The 14970-nt window shown below is 40.7% G+C and overlaps 1 protein-coding gene across 6 annotated transcripts; it reads right to left on the bottom strand.

The window, feature by feature from the left end:
• Positions 1 to 995: 995 nt before the first annotated feature.
• postnb (periostin, osteoblast specific factor b) lies at positions 996 to 14632 on the bottom strand. Of its 6 annotated transcripts, none has more exons than XM_030109259.1 (22): positions 14389 to 14632; positions 13908 to 14006; positions 10276 to 10340; positions 9957 to 10114; positions 9427 to 9591; positions 9198 to 9344; positions 8290 to 8431; positions 7312 to 7524; positions 7088 to 7222; positions 6207 to 6355; positions 5952 to 6088; positions 5618 to 5748; positions 5404 to 5534; positions 4990 to 5092; positions 4801 to 4868; positions 4419 to 4464; positions 4297 to 4326; positions 3702 to 3854; positions 3565 to 3612; positions 3147 to 3224; positions 3023 to 3058; positions 996 to 1789 (listed from the first exon to the last, which is right to left on the bottom strand). In XM_030109259.1, the coding sequence occupies exons 1-22, from the start codon at positions 14505 to 14507 to the stop codon at positions 1761 to 1763; spliced, it is 2382 nt and encodes a 793-aa protein (XP_029965119.1). In that variant the 5' UTR covers positions 14508 to 14632; the 3' UTR covers positions 996 to 1760. The 6 variants fall into 6 exon arrangements, with proteins under 6 accessions (XP_029965119.1, XP_029965118.1, XP_029965116.1 ...); XM_030109258.1 differs by having other exon boundaries at positions 996 to 3058; positions 3702 to 3750; positions 3790 to 3854; XM_030109256.1 differs by having other exon boundaries at positions 996 to 3058.
• Between the last annotated feature and the right edge of the window lie 338 nt (positions 14633 to 14970).

Genomic DNA, 14970 nt, shown 5'->3' with positions numbered 1-14970 from the left:
AAACAGATGATAGGAGCAGCAGCAGCAGCAGCTTACATCTGGAGAAGCACTGCTGAGGCTGCAATGCATGTGGAGCTGTAGAAGAACCTTTTCTCTCTCTAAGGGAAAGCTCTGCATATTTCAGCAAGACAGAGCTGAAGCACAGAGAGCGTCCACAACAACATGGTGGAACAAAAGGAGCTGACCTCTGATCTTCATGCAGGAAAGAAGAGGAGTCATTTAGAGCAGGGGTGACAAACATAAGGCCCCTGTGGGCCAAAACAGGCCTGCAAAAGGCTGCAATCTTAACACTACATCTAGTGGTCTTCTATTGTAATTTTACACCAGAGGGTATCATATAATTTGACTTTATGTTGAGATTGTAGTAATTTTCTAAAGCCATTATTTGTTTTTTGTGAAAATATTTACATTTTCATACACTGTAAGGATTTTCAAAGTTTAAATTTAAAGGCCATTATGGGAGTGTTTTGTCGATTTTTGCTCACTCAAGGTGAAACAGGGCTGTACGTGGCCTCTCAACTAAAATGCGTTTGACACTCCTGATTTAGGGTCCCATGAAAATCCTGCATCAGACAGAAATGTGATAGTAGCACTCCCTTAAAATCAACATTTCCAACACATTTACAGGAGTGTGAATAAGTGCAGATACTACATAACAGTAAATGTGGGCTTTTCCAAACGCATTACGGCCATCCAATTATAAATATTAGAAATTTCCATTAAATAAATTATGCTTCTGCCTTCAGATTTTTTGTTGAATATCAGCAATGAAAGTTGCAAGTCATTGTCTCTGGCTTTGTTTATTGCAGGTTTTCTACATTATGTTAAATGTAGAAAAGCCATGTTTCTTCAAGATTGAAAGGAAGATTCTGGATTTTAACCCTTGTTTAATTTATGTTTTACTGCCTCCTCTGGATGTTTCCAAAGCCAAGTGCCAGGCTCGCTCTTAAACTCACAGATGAACCATTGTACCAGTGGAAAAAAAAATCCATGACTCACAAATTTCAGTGTTTAATTTAAACACCTTTTACTTGAAAATACAAAATGCAGACATAATATTTAGGTCTTACATTTAATGTTTTCAGAAGCAGTATTTCCCACTGAAGATCCCTCACAAGGACATAGAAGTGACTCCAAACCACAAGCTGGTCAGATTTTCAAACTTGGGATTTTTTTCTCAATGAAAGCACTTTATTGGAAAGTAGAAAGGAGAGCGTCTGCACTTGGATACATCACTCCAAATAGTACATGCATAGACGAAATTTACATGAAAGTCAAACAACTCACAGCCATAAAACAAAATAAAATAACAGTCAAAAATGAGAAAACATCTTTTTTTTTTTTCTCCATCTTTTCATGCTGAGATTTAGAAATGCTCCCAAACAGCTTGTAAAATCTCCCTGCGTAAACCTTCACCTCTGGCAAAGCCGTAAAGAAGTTGAGAAATGTTTTTTACTGCTCATGTAATGGCTTGGATTTTCATGATCTTAATGCTGACCTGAGTGGCTGCGTCTTTAAAGTTATGCCAAAATGTTCCTTTTCAACTGTTTACACAGCCCGAAATGAAAGTATCCATATATATGTACACTCGAAGCACCGTTCAGTTATTTAAGTGAATCGTTTTGGAGGGCGTACCTTTTACAGTATCGTTTAAAAAAAAACACAACAGCTTTTTTTAATCCCTGCATTGAAATGTAACTTTAAAGGTCCGTGTTTGAGTCTCTCTCTGACTTGATACGGGGGAAATCGTCCGTCCATTTTCACTGTGTTATTCTTCTCCTGCTGCCAGCTGGCAAAAAAAAAGAGAAAGGAAGACAAACAGAACGAATACGTCAGTCACATGGAATAAATTATAATCTCAACGTAAATACATATATGCTGTGTGATGCTTGGCTTGTATGCTTCACCACATGGAAATGCCAAGCTCAGCACGGCAGAGAGAGACGATATGATCGTCCCTCTTGGCTCAGACTCAGGGGAGCGTTGTGGCCACGGAGGGCCTCAATAACACCGCTACACCAACAGCAGAAGCTGCAGCAACGTCGGCATCGAGCGTCAGCATAGCTTTCAGGTCAGGATTATGGAGGCAAGCGAGGCAGCAAACGACTAAGCAGCTGATGGGATCGGTTGACATTTGGGAATGCGTGAGTGTGTCTTCTTGCGGAGAGTTTGATGAGACGACATGGAGGCGATGTGTAACAGACAGTAACATAACCTGCCACTAAAAGAACAGCTTTGACCGTTTTCGATGCATTAAAGTCCGAAATAACTTACTCATTTTGCCAATAATGTAATTTATTACATTACTGAAGTAGAATAAAAAAATAGGAATTGCAAATAATATAATAATCCATAAGTGAAGCTGCATTCATTGGAATTGCAAGCTTTTTTTCATAACAGGTTTTGTGCAGTTTACTTTTCAAAAGCTGGAATATCGGATGGGAAAATTGTCATTTTCTGCCATTGGGGATAAATAATCTATGACACTCTCTCATTCATGGATGTATTTCATTGCACTATTTGTGAGGTTATTTGCTTTTCAGCAGTGACAATGGCTAAAATGATTACATTTTTGGTTTTATTAAATTCAGAATTGTACAAATTATCATGCCATTGGCCATCGTTAAAGTCTGAGAGACCTGAGATTAAAAATAGAGGTTAACATCCTCTCTAACAGCAAACCTGGAGAATGTTTATTTATATTTTATAAATCCTGACAGCATTTTGTGGTGGCATTTAACCTTTGATGCACACGTATCTTGTCGTTCAGGCCTGCACACTCAGCAGGTAAGTAAATGTTTGGAGCAAAATTCCCAAAATGTCAAACAATCACCTCAAGTTTTAAAATACGCCCTTGACTGAAGGGATGTCTTGAGACATACATTCCAGCCAGATAAGAACGTCACATTATTGCAGCAGCAGACTCAAACCGACAGCCTCAAGCAGCCCAGAGGCTGTCCAGCTTTTACTGGGGAAAAAGCAGGATCTTTACTCAGACTGTCTAAATGGCTCTCTTTTTTACCTACAACCCGCCGGGAAGTTCCTCTCGTGCTGCCTTCTACATGGGGCGAGTAAACATAGAAGTCACACATTATTTGTGAGTTATTTTCCCTCAAGCTCGAGAGGTACAAAGTTCTGAAACTCACGCTGGATCATTTTGGCGAGTTTCTCGGGGTCCATATCGGCTCCTCCTTGGATGGTTGAAAATTCTGAATAGCTGACTCCTGATGGAAAGAGAAATGTGAAACAACAATGATATAATGCACAGATAACAACACCACCTGACACCTAAATATGCTATTATTAAATGAGAGTTACATGCAGGATCAGTCCTGCTCAGTGTTTTATTATTATTACTCTATCTATTGCTTCTTTATCTGGTTTTGATTGTGTTTTTTTTCTTAACACTTCATAATATTTTAATGTTTTGTATTTTGCTGCGCAGCAATGTAGTACCTCGTGTGCAAACAGCCGTTCATCAGCCTTCAATGCACCTGTGTAAATCTATGTTCCTATGTGTGGTAATACTTTTTTTTTTTTTGTTTCAAGTTCAGCGTCACAGACCTTCCATTTCAACGTTGGTGGTTCCACTGCTCACTGAGTACTGAGGGCCTGTAAAAAAAAAAAAAAATCATGATTTTTCTGAAGAATCAAACTAATGCCGCGGGTTCAAATCTGCTGATTCAGGAGAAAATATTTACTTGAGACAACCCTGGTGACTTTGGTGATTGTAGGGTTACTTTCAACGACCCTGGTGACTTTGGTGATGGTGGGTTCGGCCTCGATGACCCTGGTGACCTTGGTGATGGTGGGCTCTGACTGAATAACCCTTGTCACTTTGGTCACATCAGGAACTATAAAAAATAAAGGCATATTTTTAGGAAAATTATCAGCAGATTTTGCATTTAAATAAAATTGTTATAACAACACCAAACAAGCAAACCATCCTCAGGATCAAACAGGTCACTTTGACAGAAGAATGTGATTCATAATCAAATCACTCAATTAGCACTCTGCGCAATTAGTTTCCTTTAGAGAAATATGCTTCATGTGTGTCTCTGTTATCTTGAATATAGAAAATCACAATTTTCATCTCAATATATTGTAGACTGTTACAATTTGTAACAAAAAAAAAATACAATTTTTCCTTGATTTGCTCATGCAACTGATTCATTAAACAAATACTATTGATATCACAACCTTGCTAGATGTAGGTTTCCAAAGTGAAAACCTGCATTAGATTTTAATGATTAGGAATCACAAGATGATGATACTCTGGAATCATCATTACTGTACCTTCCTGGATGACACGAGTCACAACGGTCTCTGATAACGGGAGATAAAAAAAATTCAAAAACACAATCATTTCAGGAGATCAGGAATACGGGTCTGTAAATAACTAAATCAGAGCTACTTACTCAGAAACGTGAGAGGGATTTCCTGGTATCTGAATCCTGAAATGTACTGAAAAAGAAGGAAACACCTGATTAAAGCTTTTACACAAACAAGCAAAAGTAAGTAAACCGAGTGAATTATTATTCAGTTTGGAAATATTCAAGTCAATAGCCATGTTCAATCGGAACTAAAGCATAATAACTTGTATGTTTAACCGCCGCCGGGATGAACAACACAGATGCTGATCAAGCAGGTTCTTGTCCTGTGCTTTATGTTGAGTTACATAAATTCTCTTTTTTGTCAGCCGCACAAGAGATAATGCTGAAATTACCCACAATTGACCCACACCCCGTCTTTTATAATCATGCAGCTGTAATATCTTAAAGGCAGTTCTTGATGTTCCACCTTGATCTGCATGTATGTGATGAATCTCCTCAGCAGCGAGAGCAGTTCCTGGCTTCCAACAGGGATATCTGGAAGGAAAGTGCAGGGCGGCAACATTATGATTACAAAAACAGCACATGAAGTGCGTTGCTTGACAGATTTATGGAATAAATGGAACATTAATATAGCCGACTGGATGAAAAAGCGTACCTGCAGGATACAGAACCTGGTTCACAAAGTGCACGACTCCGTTTGTGGCCATGATATCAGACTCGGGGACTTGGACCGAATTCACTCGCATTGTGTCATTTGCCTGAGGTAGATAACATTAAAAACCGATTACAGACAAATCAATGAATCGCATTGCAAGAATCAACCTGTTTGAAAAAAGCTTGCAGGTGTCATGGAGTTTAAAAGCCAATTAATGAGATTTAATCAAACAGAAATGATGGATGGAAATCTTAAAATATTTTTCTTATTGACTTTACTTATGAAGGCAAAGTTGTTGAATAACTTTATGCTCAAGGATAAAAACTTTAAAGGGTGAATTGCGGTGGATCAAAAAATTGTTCCTAATAAATACATAGATACTGCATGTTCAGTCCTGCTGCACTGGATACCTACAAACATCACTCTGAGGTTGCTGCCCTGCAGAGACTTGAGGAGGTTGGTCACGCCACTTTCCAGACCTCCACCGATGAAGATGCCGTTATTGATGTGGTACAGCAGGATGGTTCTGAGAGCATTGATGTCACCTGAAAGTAAGAATACAGATCAGACAAGCTCTCCACACGCGCTGGAAGCACAGCACAGAGCAGAGGGACAGAGGCGGACGCACTCTTCAGCAGGTCGAAGTCGCTGTCGCTCAGCCCGGCGAAGGCCTTATCGGTCGGGGCGAACAGAGTGAAGTCTCCCTCCTGCCGGAGCACGTCAGTCAGGCCGGCAGTTTCCATCAGGGACAAAAAGATCCTGCAGAGCGGAGAAGAAAACAGTAACTTGGCTGTTATCGAAACCGCCGAAGACTGACACACTGCAAAAACAGCGCTTTCACATTCCCATATGTGCCATGTGGATTTAATGGACAGATACGGGGAGATGTGGTTTTAGTGCTATGCAGCGTTTTAAGACCACAGTCCATTTTCATTAGCATCCCCCCCTCCCCTTGCACTTACTTGAACCCTCCGTTTTCGGTCAGAATCTCAAACATGGTTTTTTCTGCTGGTTTCAAAAAGGTCCTCATGAGATGCAGGGCCCCATTGCTTCCTTCCTTGCTGCCTCTTATGAGGCAGGAATTCTCAATGCACACAGCCTGCAGACATCATTCACAAAGCACAGCGGGATTGACGTCCGAGATACGAGGATTAATGGTTAAATAACAAGGATAATGTCTGTGCCAGTGGCATACGGCCATGAGTCTTGGAGCGTACCGTGCGATAGATGAAGACCCTCAGAAACTTCCCTGCAATGGTCTCCAGACGCTGGCCGTTGTACAGTTGTCCCAGACCAAACTTATTCTTCAAGATGTGGCTCTCCAGGATTATCTTGAATAACCTCTGATCCATGGACATCACTTCGTCTGCACAATAGAAGACATTTCCAGAATTCTTCAAACAATTGGATAGTTTGTAGTTGCGATACAAGACATATGAGAAGCTTTACTTTCAGTCATATGAAAAATAAGATTCCAAGCAGGGCTTATTCACAATGCAATTATAACGAGATGGAACAGTAAAACAATGAAAACATTATTTTGTAATTTCTGAATCAAATTTAAAGCCTCTTCTCCATCATGTCAGTGCTGCTTTGCACAATCACACCCAATCAGGACTGTATGTCTCTGAAGATTAAGAAAAAAAGGATTATTCACTAATTAATTAGGTTTTCTTTGCTAAAGAAAAAAAAGAAAAAGAAAACACATCTGCTTCATTCAAATGAGGTCGAGGAATGTCTTCCGAGAGTGTGAATATTTGCTTTTACATGGCGTGAAGCAAATGCAGCGTACCAGTAAATCCTAAAAAATCCCCAAAGCTCCATTTAAGTACATTCACTTATGAGTCAGCGGGCGAGAAATGTATTTCCTTTTAGTCCAGACTGTGGACTGAGTCTGGACCAGTCAGTATTACCACCTGCTGAATGAAAAAACACAGGGAGGATGTGTGTGTGTGTGTGTGTGTGTGTGTGTGTGTGTGTGTGTGTGTGTGTGTGTGTGTGTCTGTGTGTGTGTGTGTGTCTGTGTGTGTGTGTGTGTGTGTGTGTGTGTGTGTGTGTGTGTGTGTGTGCAGGATGTGACGAGTTGCATGTAACTAACCATTGAAGGCTACGTTGAGGGGAGCCAACAGAGTGTAATCAGCGTCTCCTCTCATTTCTGTAGATATACCGAGTTCGGACACCATGTCTCCGAAGGTGGACTGGGACGGTCCCAACAGCTCCATCACCTGCTTGGCTACAAGGAGGCGGGGAGATGTAAGTGACAGCAAAACATCGATGCTTCGGAAAAGGCTTTGATTTATGGAGAAAATCTGGAATTCTAACCTGAGTCCGGCATGAGCACCTCGTCAATAAGGTGGATGACTCCATTCGTGGTAACAATGTCCTTGGTGCGCACCATCTTGATGCCATTAACTGTCAAACTATCGCCATCGCAGCCGATTTCAATGTTGTTGCCCTCCAGGGTCTGGTAAGAGCTGCCAGACATGATGGCCTCGGAGCACTGGACCGAGTCCAGGAGGTGGTACTTCACAAGAGCTAAAAAAAAAAAAAAAAAAAAAAGCAGAGAAACAATCAAGTTTTGTTGTAGTTGCATGGGTAGATGCTTATATAAAGCGATGGCAGTTTTATGTTCCGTCTTATGTTCGACTGCAGCCCAGGAAACCTGCAGGTCCTTTGGATCCCTGAAGTCCTTGAGTGAAAAAAAAAAATTGCTCGGTTAACTTTATGTGGAATAGTTCTCGTCTTACATCACAGTGTAAGCTATGGGCAAATAAAAGTGCAGAGATTCGTTGCCAATTTGATCGGCTTGCTCAAAGCAGCTGCTTCCTGCATTTCAGCGCTACAAATGTCTGCCATTTGTGGAGACCCCAGATTCACCGTGAAATCTGCAATTATGACTCCAACTACTATGATTAGATATTATAGTGGTCTATGTCTAAATCACTCTTAACATAAAAAAAGCGTCTTTGATTCTTTAACTTTGCATCTGGAAGTTTATGTTTGACTTTAAACTCGAGTGTTTTATTATTTACTATCAATTATTATTTTACAGTACAGCTTTGTTATTCCAATGTCTCACCATGGCATCATCTGTTTTAAATTTAAAGAAGCTGCCCATTTAAAAAAACAAAAAAAAAAAAAAAAGAAAGAAAAGAAACCCTTTATGTAAGACTTGGAGGAGCATACATACTGCCAGCAACCACTACATTTCTTTTTTCCGACCCATTCAGCAATAAATTTGAGTATGGTCTTGCTACAGCTAATTTAAAACCTCCTCAAAGAGGACGTTGTCTGGTTTACCTTGGAGAACTTCCTTGTCGCTCAGAAGTCTTTCCAAAACATCGCTGCCGAGCTTGTCGAAGGCGTCGTTGGTTGGGGCAAAGAGTGTGTAATGTCCTGGCTGACCCAGTTTCTCCAGCAGTCCAGCGTTTTGGACGATGTCCTGAAGGGTGATTTCATTTTGTAAACTTTAATCAGTAATGAAATTTAGCAGAGATATTCCAAGGAGGAAACTCTGCCTGCTCACTACCAGTGCTAGTACGGTTTTCAATGAAAGATGCTCATACGTTCCACCAAACATGGTAAGTGATAAAATACTTGCACCTTAAGGTATACAAGTAGATTTTTTGTAGTATCTCATTTTTACTCAAGTATCTGTTTTTGAATTGATGATGTTATTCATTTCACTTTCTCCCTTTTTTGATCTAGAGAATGATTATTTACTTTGTTTCCAACTCAACACATTGATACATGTTGAATCCTGATATCTTCCATTGCTTTCAGTCACAGATATACTGTATCATTAAAAAAAAAGTGTAACAACAATCAAATAGTCTAATCGACATAATAACGTATTTCCTTACACATATTTCTGTACTTAAGTCCAGAACCTGAGCACTTCTGGCAACTCCAATACAGAAAAGCTCTGCTGTACATTATAAGACCCCATCACCTGTTCTGTCTGTTGAAGTTTTTGAAGGAGGTACAGAATCCTAATAATCTAAAAAAAAAAAAAAATCCTAACTTTCAAAAAGTCTACCCCCAACATATAGATAAACCTACTGATTTGCAATAACTCTCCAGTCGCTCAGATTGGTTTGGTTTTATTCACTTTGTACTGCCAGGGAGAACTACTAAATCTTTTTTTTCAGTCTTCAACATGTTCTTGATCTTGATGGGTCATTGCATCTGTTCCTGAAGGTACTTACCAGGAGAGTTGTCAGCTCGTCGTTCATCTCAACGGTATCTTGGATGGTGGTTCCAGCGGCGCTGATGACGCGGTCAATAACATGCACAACTCCGTTAGTAGCAACCTGGTTGCCGTAGATGATCCTGGCGCAGTTCACAGTCACCACCTGCACATTGAATCAACTTCAGAATTCATCCCATTGACATGTAACACATGCAAACTGGTGTGACAGAAAGGGAAACACTCACCCCGTTGGGGTAGTGGTTGATCAGGAGGTCAAGGTCGTTGTACATGGAAGTGACGGTCAATCCATTCCTCAGATCTTTGGTCAGGAGACGTTTGTTGACCATGTGATAATGAAGGGCGTTGTACAGCTCAATGTTGACGTTGCTGACCAGCGCGCTCCTCACTTCCTGCAAAGTCAGAGAAAGGAGATGTCACAACTTCAACTTCTCAAAACAACTGGATCAAGTCAACTGGACTTAATCAGATATGCGATCAAGTTCTGTTGACCTGATCCAGTCGCTTGGAGAAGACTCCAACCTGGGCTAATGAGAATATGCACAGATGTTTCTGAAAGATTCTGAGATTTAGCAATGGATGTTACAACTTCAAAGACGGGCTCTTCTCAAAGGAATTAGAACAGGTCAAATGTCTTGAAGACACATTTCAAGACCCATGATCAAGTCCAGTAGACCAGATGAAATTCTTTTGTAAAGAGTCCCACTTGGACTGACCTGTCTTGAAAGATTTACGTGTTTGTTACTTCGTGACTCACCTCATCCAACAGTTCCCAGGCCTCATTGCTGGGGGCAAAGAAAGTGAAGGATCCGGGTCCCTCAATCTCAGGTCTGAGCTTGGAAATGTCGGCATAGTTTTGAGTTGAAGTGGCCTTCACGACTCCCAAGCTACCATACACATGGTCAATCGGGGCAACTATGAAAGAAATAAACATAATTAGATACAGAGCTGTGATTTTAGAAACAGTAATGTTTTGGAAACAGGAATGTGGAGATAATGGGCTACCAGCATCTTCCTCTTGTTAGTTTTGTCTGCTTTTCAAATTAGCAACAGGCCTCTCAGCACTCAGACTGTACCTGCAGGACAACCGCGCATGCCATCCAGCTTCATGTAGCCAGGGCAGCACTCGTACAGCACGGTCCTTTAATCAAAGCACACAAAAGTACATACAATTAAAGACACTTTGGGGAAGTGATTCAAGGATTTTTATTGGCTGTGATGTGTTGAGCTGAATCATCAATCAACCAAGGGTTGATGTTTACCCTGTTTCCAGATGTGACTCAGTGACTCCTGTGTTACCCCAACTGACACATGCAATTCAACAGCTTGAGCCAAAACCAACGGAGCGGATGGTTTGAGGCCTATGCTACCATTACAGTAGCAGATTTAGGCTATCAAAACCTCCTCTTTGAAGATAAACAATTAATTTAGACTCTTCTGGTCATTAGAGAAAACCTCCAAAACATGAAAACGCTCAAATTCAGATAGTTATAGGAAATGTTGGTTCCCACAGGAACCATGGTTTGATGGGGAGCATGGAAACACTGGAGTTCATCTGAAAAACAAATTTTCAATGACTCTAACTTTTTTTTTTTTTTTTTAAGAAATGGCTTTTGATTTACTTTTAGATAGATTAGACACAAATGAGAACAGTTTATTTGCCGTGGAGACACATGTCAGAAGCACTGTCTCTTTGGAGCCCTGGATGCTGCTGCCTGAGGAAGACAGTAAAATTCAAAGAGCAGCTGGGAGATATAAACATGACTTGAGTCAGCAGGAATGAACATGTTGGAAGTACAGCATTGTCTCCAATTCTGGGAAAATGACACATTTGTAGATGTATATTTCACTGAAAAATCAGGTATTTAGCAGTAAAAAAAATGCGCACATTGTAGCTATTAGGCATAAACAATGCCATATGTGTGGAGAGTTGGCTTGGGAGTTCATTGGGGTACATTAACCATTTTTATTGTTCGAAGAAGTTTAACAAGGAAGCTGCTTTGTTTCCCATTTTCAGCTCATCGTGGAGAAAATAATCATGAAAAAGAGTAACCATCCAAGGAGCTTAGTTTCTGTCAAAAGACACACTGTGACAAGTAATATATTTGGCTTAATTCTCATAACATCAAGGAATGTTTAAAGGCTTAAACTGAGCTTTTCTCTATTAAATCTGCCTACCTGGAAAGGCCCGTGTATGATACTGTGAAGCTTTTATGCACAAAGACATTGTTTTTTGTGCAGGACTGGTGGAAAATATTCCAAAATTACAGCCAGTTGTTTCTGAATAGCTACAAAATAATTATGAACAGTCGATGAAAGGATCTCCACTTCAGGAAGAGACAAGACTTCACAATGTGTGGGGCTTTTTCCACAGCTGATGTTTCAGGCCGGGTGCAGACCGACGCCTCCGGGTCACGACTATAGCCAGAGGCCGCTATAACATCTGTATTTGAATCAAGGTTGAATGGAGTTACAGGAACTTGGATGAGATCACACGAGCCCCAATGGGGCAGAGTCAGCAAAAAGCCTCATCACATCGCCTTCCCACACTGCGGGATTGTGTCTGGCCGTGGGATTTGGAAACTTTCGACATGTCAGCATCTCCACAAAAAGTTCTGTTCATGTAAGATTGACATCGACTCCGTTGTAATCTGCACTGTGTGTCTGGCTTTGTTCCAGCTCGACTTGTCGCCAGTGGGCAGAGATCTGTTTGCACTTTACTTGAAGCGTGAGTACTCTCTCCAGGGCTGAAGATACACACTTTAGCAGACGACATTAATTCAAACGGCACCAACTCTGGCTGAAGTCGTTTGTGGAGTGTATTAGGCCCTGTTGAATTTTTACCATTAGTCTGTCAGTTCCACTTTGTTTTTAGTTGTCTTGTTTGGTCTCGGTCAGACGTGCCAATTAGCAGGCACACACACTGAATGTAAAAATACTACAAGCTACAACTGTTTTCTTTTCAAAACAGCAGGCCTGAAAGTTAGGATAGTTGTGAAAGACAGAAAATGTTTTGGTTTTATGTTATCAGGAAGCATCTGGGGAGTTTGTGCGAGGCAGGGAGGGAGGAATGACTCTTTTGGCTTGGAAAGTATTTATGAACTGTGTTACAATAACTCATCTTGAGGAAAATTAAGTTAAACTGGCATTTAATGAGCCTCGTCAGCCTCAAAACAAATAAACAACAAAAATTAACATTCACTTCAAAAAATAATCTGAATAATTTGGTAATCTCACCCAACTTCACTTATGGCAACATTTCTATAACTAGTGCAGGCTTGGAAGTAACTGGAATGTGTTTGTTGAAATTTCAACTTTTTGTAGAGCATATTGTTGCAGGTTCAACTGAGTGCACTGGTTTACCAACGCCAAGCCAGATGTTTTTGATTGATCCCACACTTCCAGGTTCAGACTCCTGTTGAAATAGATCAGATTCTTTGGGCTGCTTTCACACCAAGATAGTCCGGGACCCGGTTCACTTGGGCCAAGGGCAGCCAAAAACTTTCACACCTTCATTTGGTTTGTTTTGCTTTCACACTGTTCTTTTGAGAGAGGACCAAACGCCTGGACAGAGTCATGCAATTACAACAGCTGCTTGTTTGGATGCAATGTCACCTGAAACAAACCAGAGAGGCAGTGAAGCCTGGCAAAGAAGTAAACCGGCTGATTTGATTTGTCCGGACCGAGAGTGGAAGTCCCGCCAGTAGCCGACGAGAGGCGAGCCTCAAACAACCACAACCTATAGTCTACTGACCATCCATCAATGAGCACCTGCACTCTCTGACCACTCCTCGTCTGTCCACGAGTCACTTCCAACTCTTTCTTTGAGCGTCTGCTTCCTCTGATTCATGCCGTTGGCTTCATTTGTTTTAAAGGCACTGTGCTCCACATCACATCTGCTGGAAAGTCCGCTTGCTCGAGAGCCGAGAGTCACGTTCAAGAGGACCAGAGTTCACCTCTTAGATCCGAATCTGAGTTCAGGGGAGCTTTCACACATGCACAAATCAAGCGGGCTTTCCCAGAAAGTCCCTGAGTCTCAGGTCCGGATCAAACAGGGCGGGTGTGAACGTGTCCACTGTCACCAATGCTAAGTTCAGTGAGCGTTCATCACACCGAGCTGAGCCTATTAGGACAGCCAGAAGAGGATTCAGGATGGATCGTGTGTGCAGTGCATATATGCTTTGTATGTATCTGTATATGTGTGTGAAACTGCTGATAGGGTGAGTTTAGAGGGAACTTATGGTGTCTGCGATTGAATAAGCATGATACTTTTCCATTTACTATTACAGTCAGCATTTGATAGCCACAGAGCATCCTGCAGTCAGCGGTTCACCACCGTGGCACCCAACAACGTCCAGGCTTCTGGGGTTATGAAAACCACAGCCTACATGTGAGTGGAGCAAATGGGACAGCTTGGAGTTTAGAGCTACATCCATTAATCTGTTTTTCATTTTCAGGGACGGTTGAATCCAAAGTGAGATAACAGATGTCTATCTGTGTGGAAACTTTCCATTAAAGTCAAACAAAGAAGCAGAGGAACAGAGGAAGAGGAAGTTAAAGATGAAAGGAGCGAGACAGAGAGAAAGAGAGAGAGATTTTTTTAAAAACATATACATGAAACCAATGCTCAATTTAAACATTTCAGTTGCATTTGTGTGAAACAAGAAGATGCAGTGTGTCCCCTCTGGACACACAAAACAGCACTTACGCTTTCTTTCCACAGATGGCCCCCTGGTACCAATTGCGACAAGTGCTGAAGTACTTCTTCTTGGTCCCCATGACTTGCTGGAGTGCACAGACATTGGGTCTGAAAGGAATTCATGATGGAAAAAAAGGGACAAAACATTAATCACCAAATGAAACGGATGATATTTAACACATGACATCTGAATTATTATTTCAGGAAATTACACCGACAAGCATGAAAAATTGTGCGGTGTCTGAAAGCAGACAGTCAGATATTAATGTCTTTACCTGCTGTGCACAAATTTTATTTGATTTAAATGTTTTAAACATTCATGAAAAACATTCATCAAAACAAATGAAGAAAACATCACATCATATCAGATTTAATGTAAAAGCAACAGATGCAAAAAGGCAGAAATTAAAGCATTGTTTCTTTTTACATGACATTTCTCTATGCAAAATCAAAAAACACTCAAATGGAATAATAATACTGACAAGCTTACCCTTCTTTTCTTGCCCTGATGCGACTGTGGGCCACTATCTTATCATAAGCTGAGGAGTCAGCCTTGTCAAAGGCGGAGAGCACAAACAGTGCAAAGGCAGTTAGAAAAAAGAGCTTCATCCTTGATCCTTTAGCAAGCCCCTCCAGGCCCAGAGTAACAGGAGCAAGCTCCAGCAGCAGTTTATATACCAGCCCTCCACACTGGGAGGATGGCAGCTTTCCTTACATGTGTGGACCACCCAGACCTGTCCTGCACACAGAAACCTCTTCAGCCTCACTGCTCTGTTACAAATTGCAATATTTAATATTGCATTAAATATTGCAATATTTATATTCTTTAAACTGCTTTGCAAACATTCCCAGTCATATGATAAAAAGTGACAAAGCTGTTTCAATGCATTGTCCTTAGAATAGGAACTTTCAACAAAATTTAATAAAAACAAAAAAAAATATTTCTTATTTGTAATAAATATCTATTTTTTCTGAAAAACCCACAATTTTTTTGACATTGATTGAAGAACAGAAACCTTGCAGACTATCATCAAACCTTTAAATTCAATATTTCAGCACTTCACTTTTTTTA

Source organism: Salarias fasciatus, chromosome 14, assembly GCF_902148845.1.
Source record: "Salarias fasciatus chromosome 14, fSalaFa1.1, whole genome shotgun sequence".
NCBI classification, from domain to species: Eukaryota; Metazoa; Chordata; class Actinopteri; order Blenniiformes; family Blenniidae; genus Salarias; species Salarias fasciatus.
Note: the sequence above shows the minus strand (reverse complement) of the source record. Positions and strands in the feature narration are given on the sequence as shown.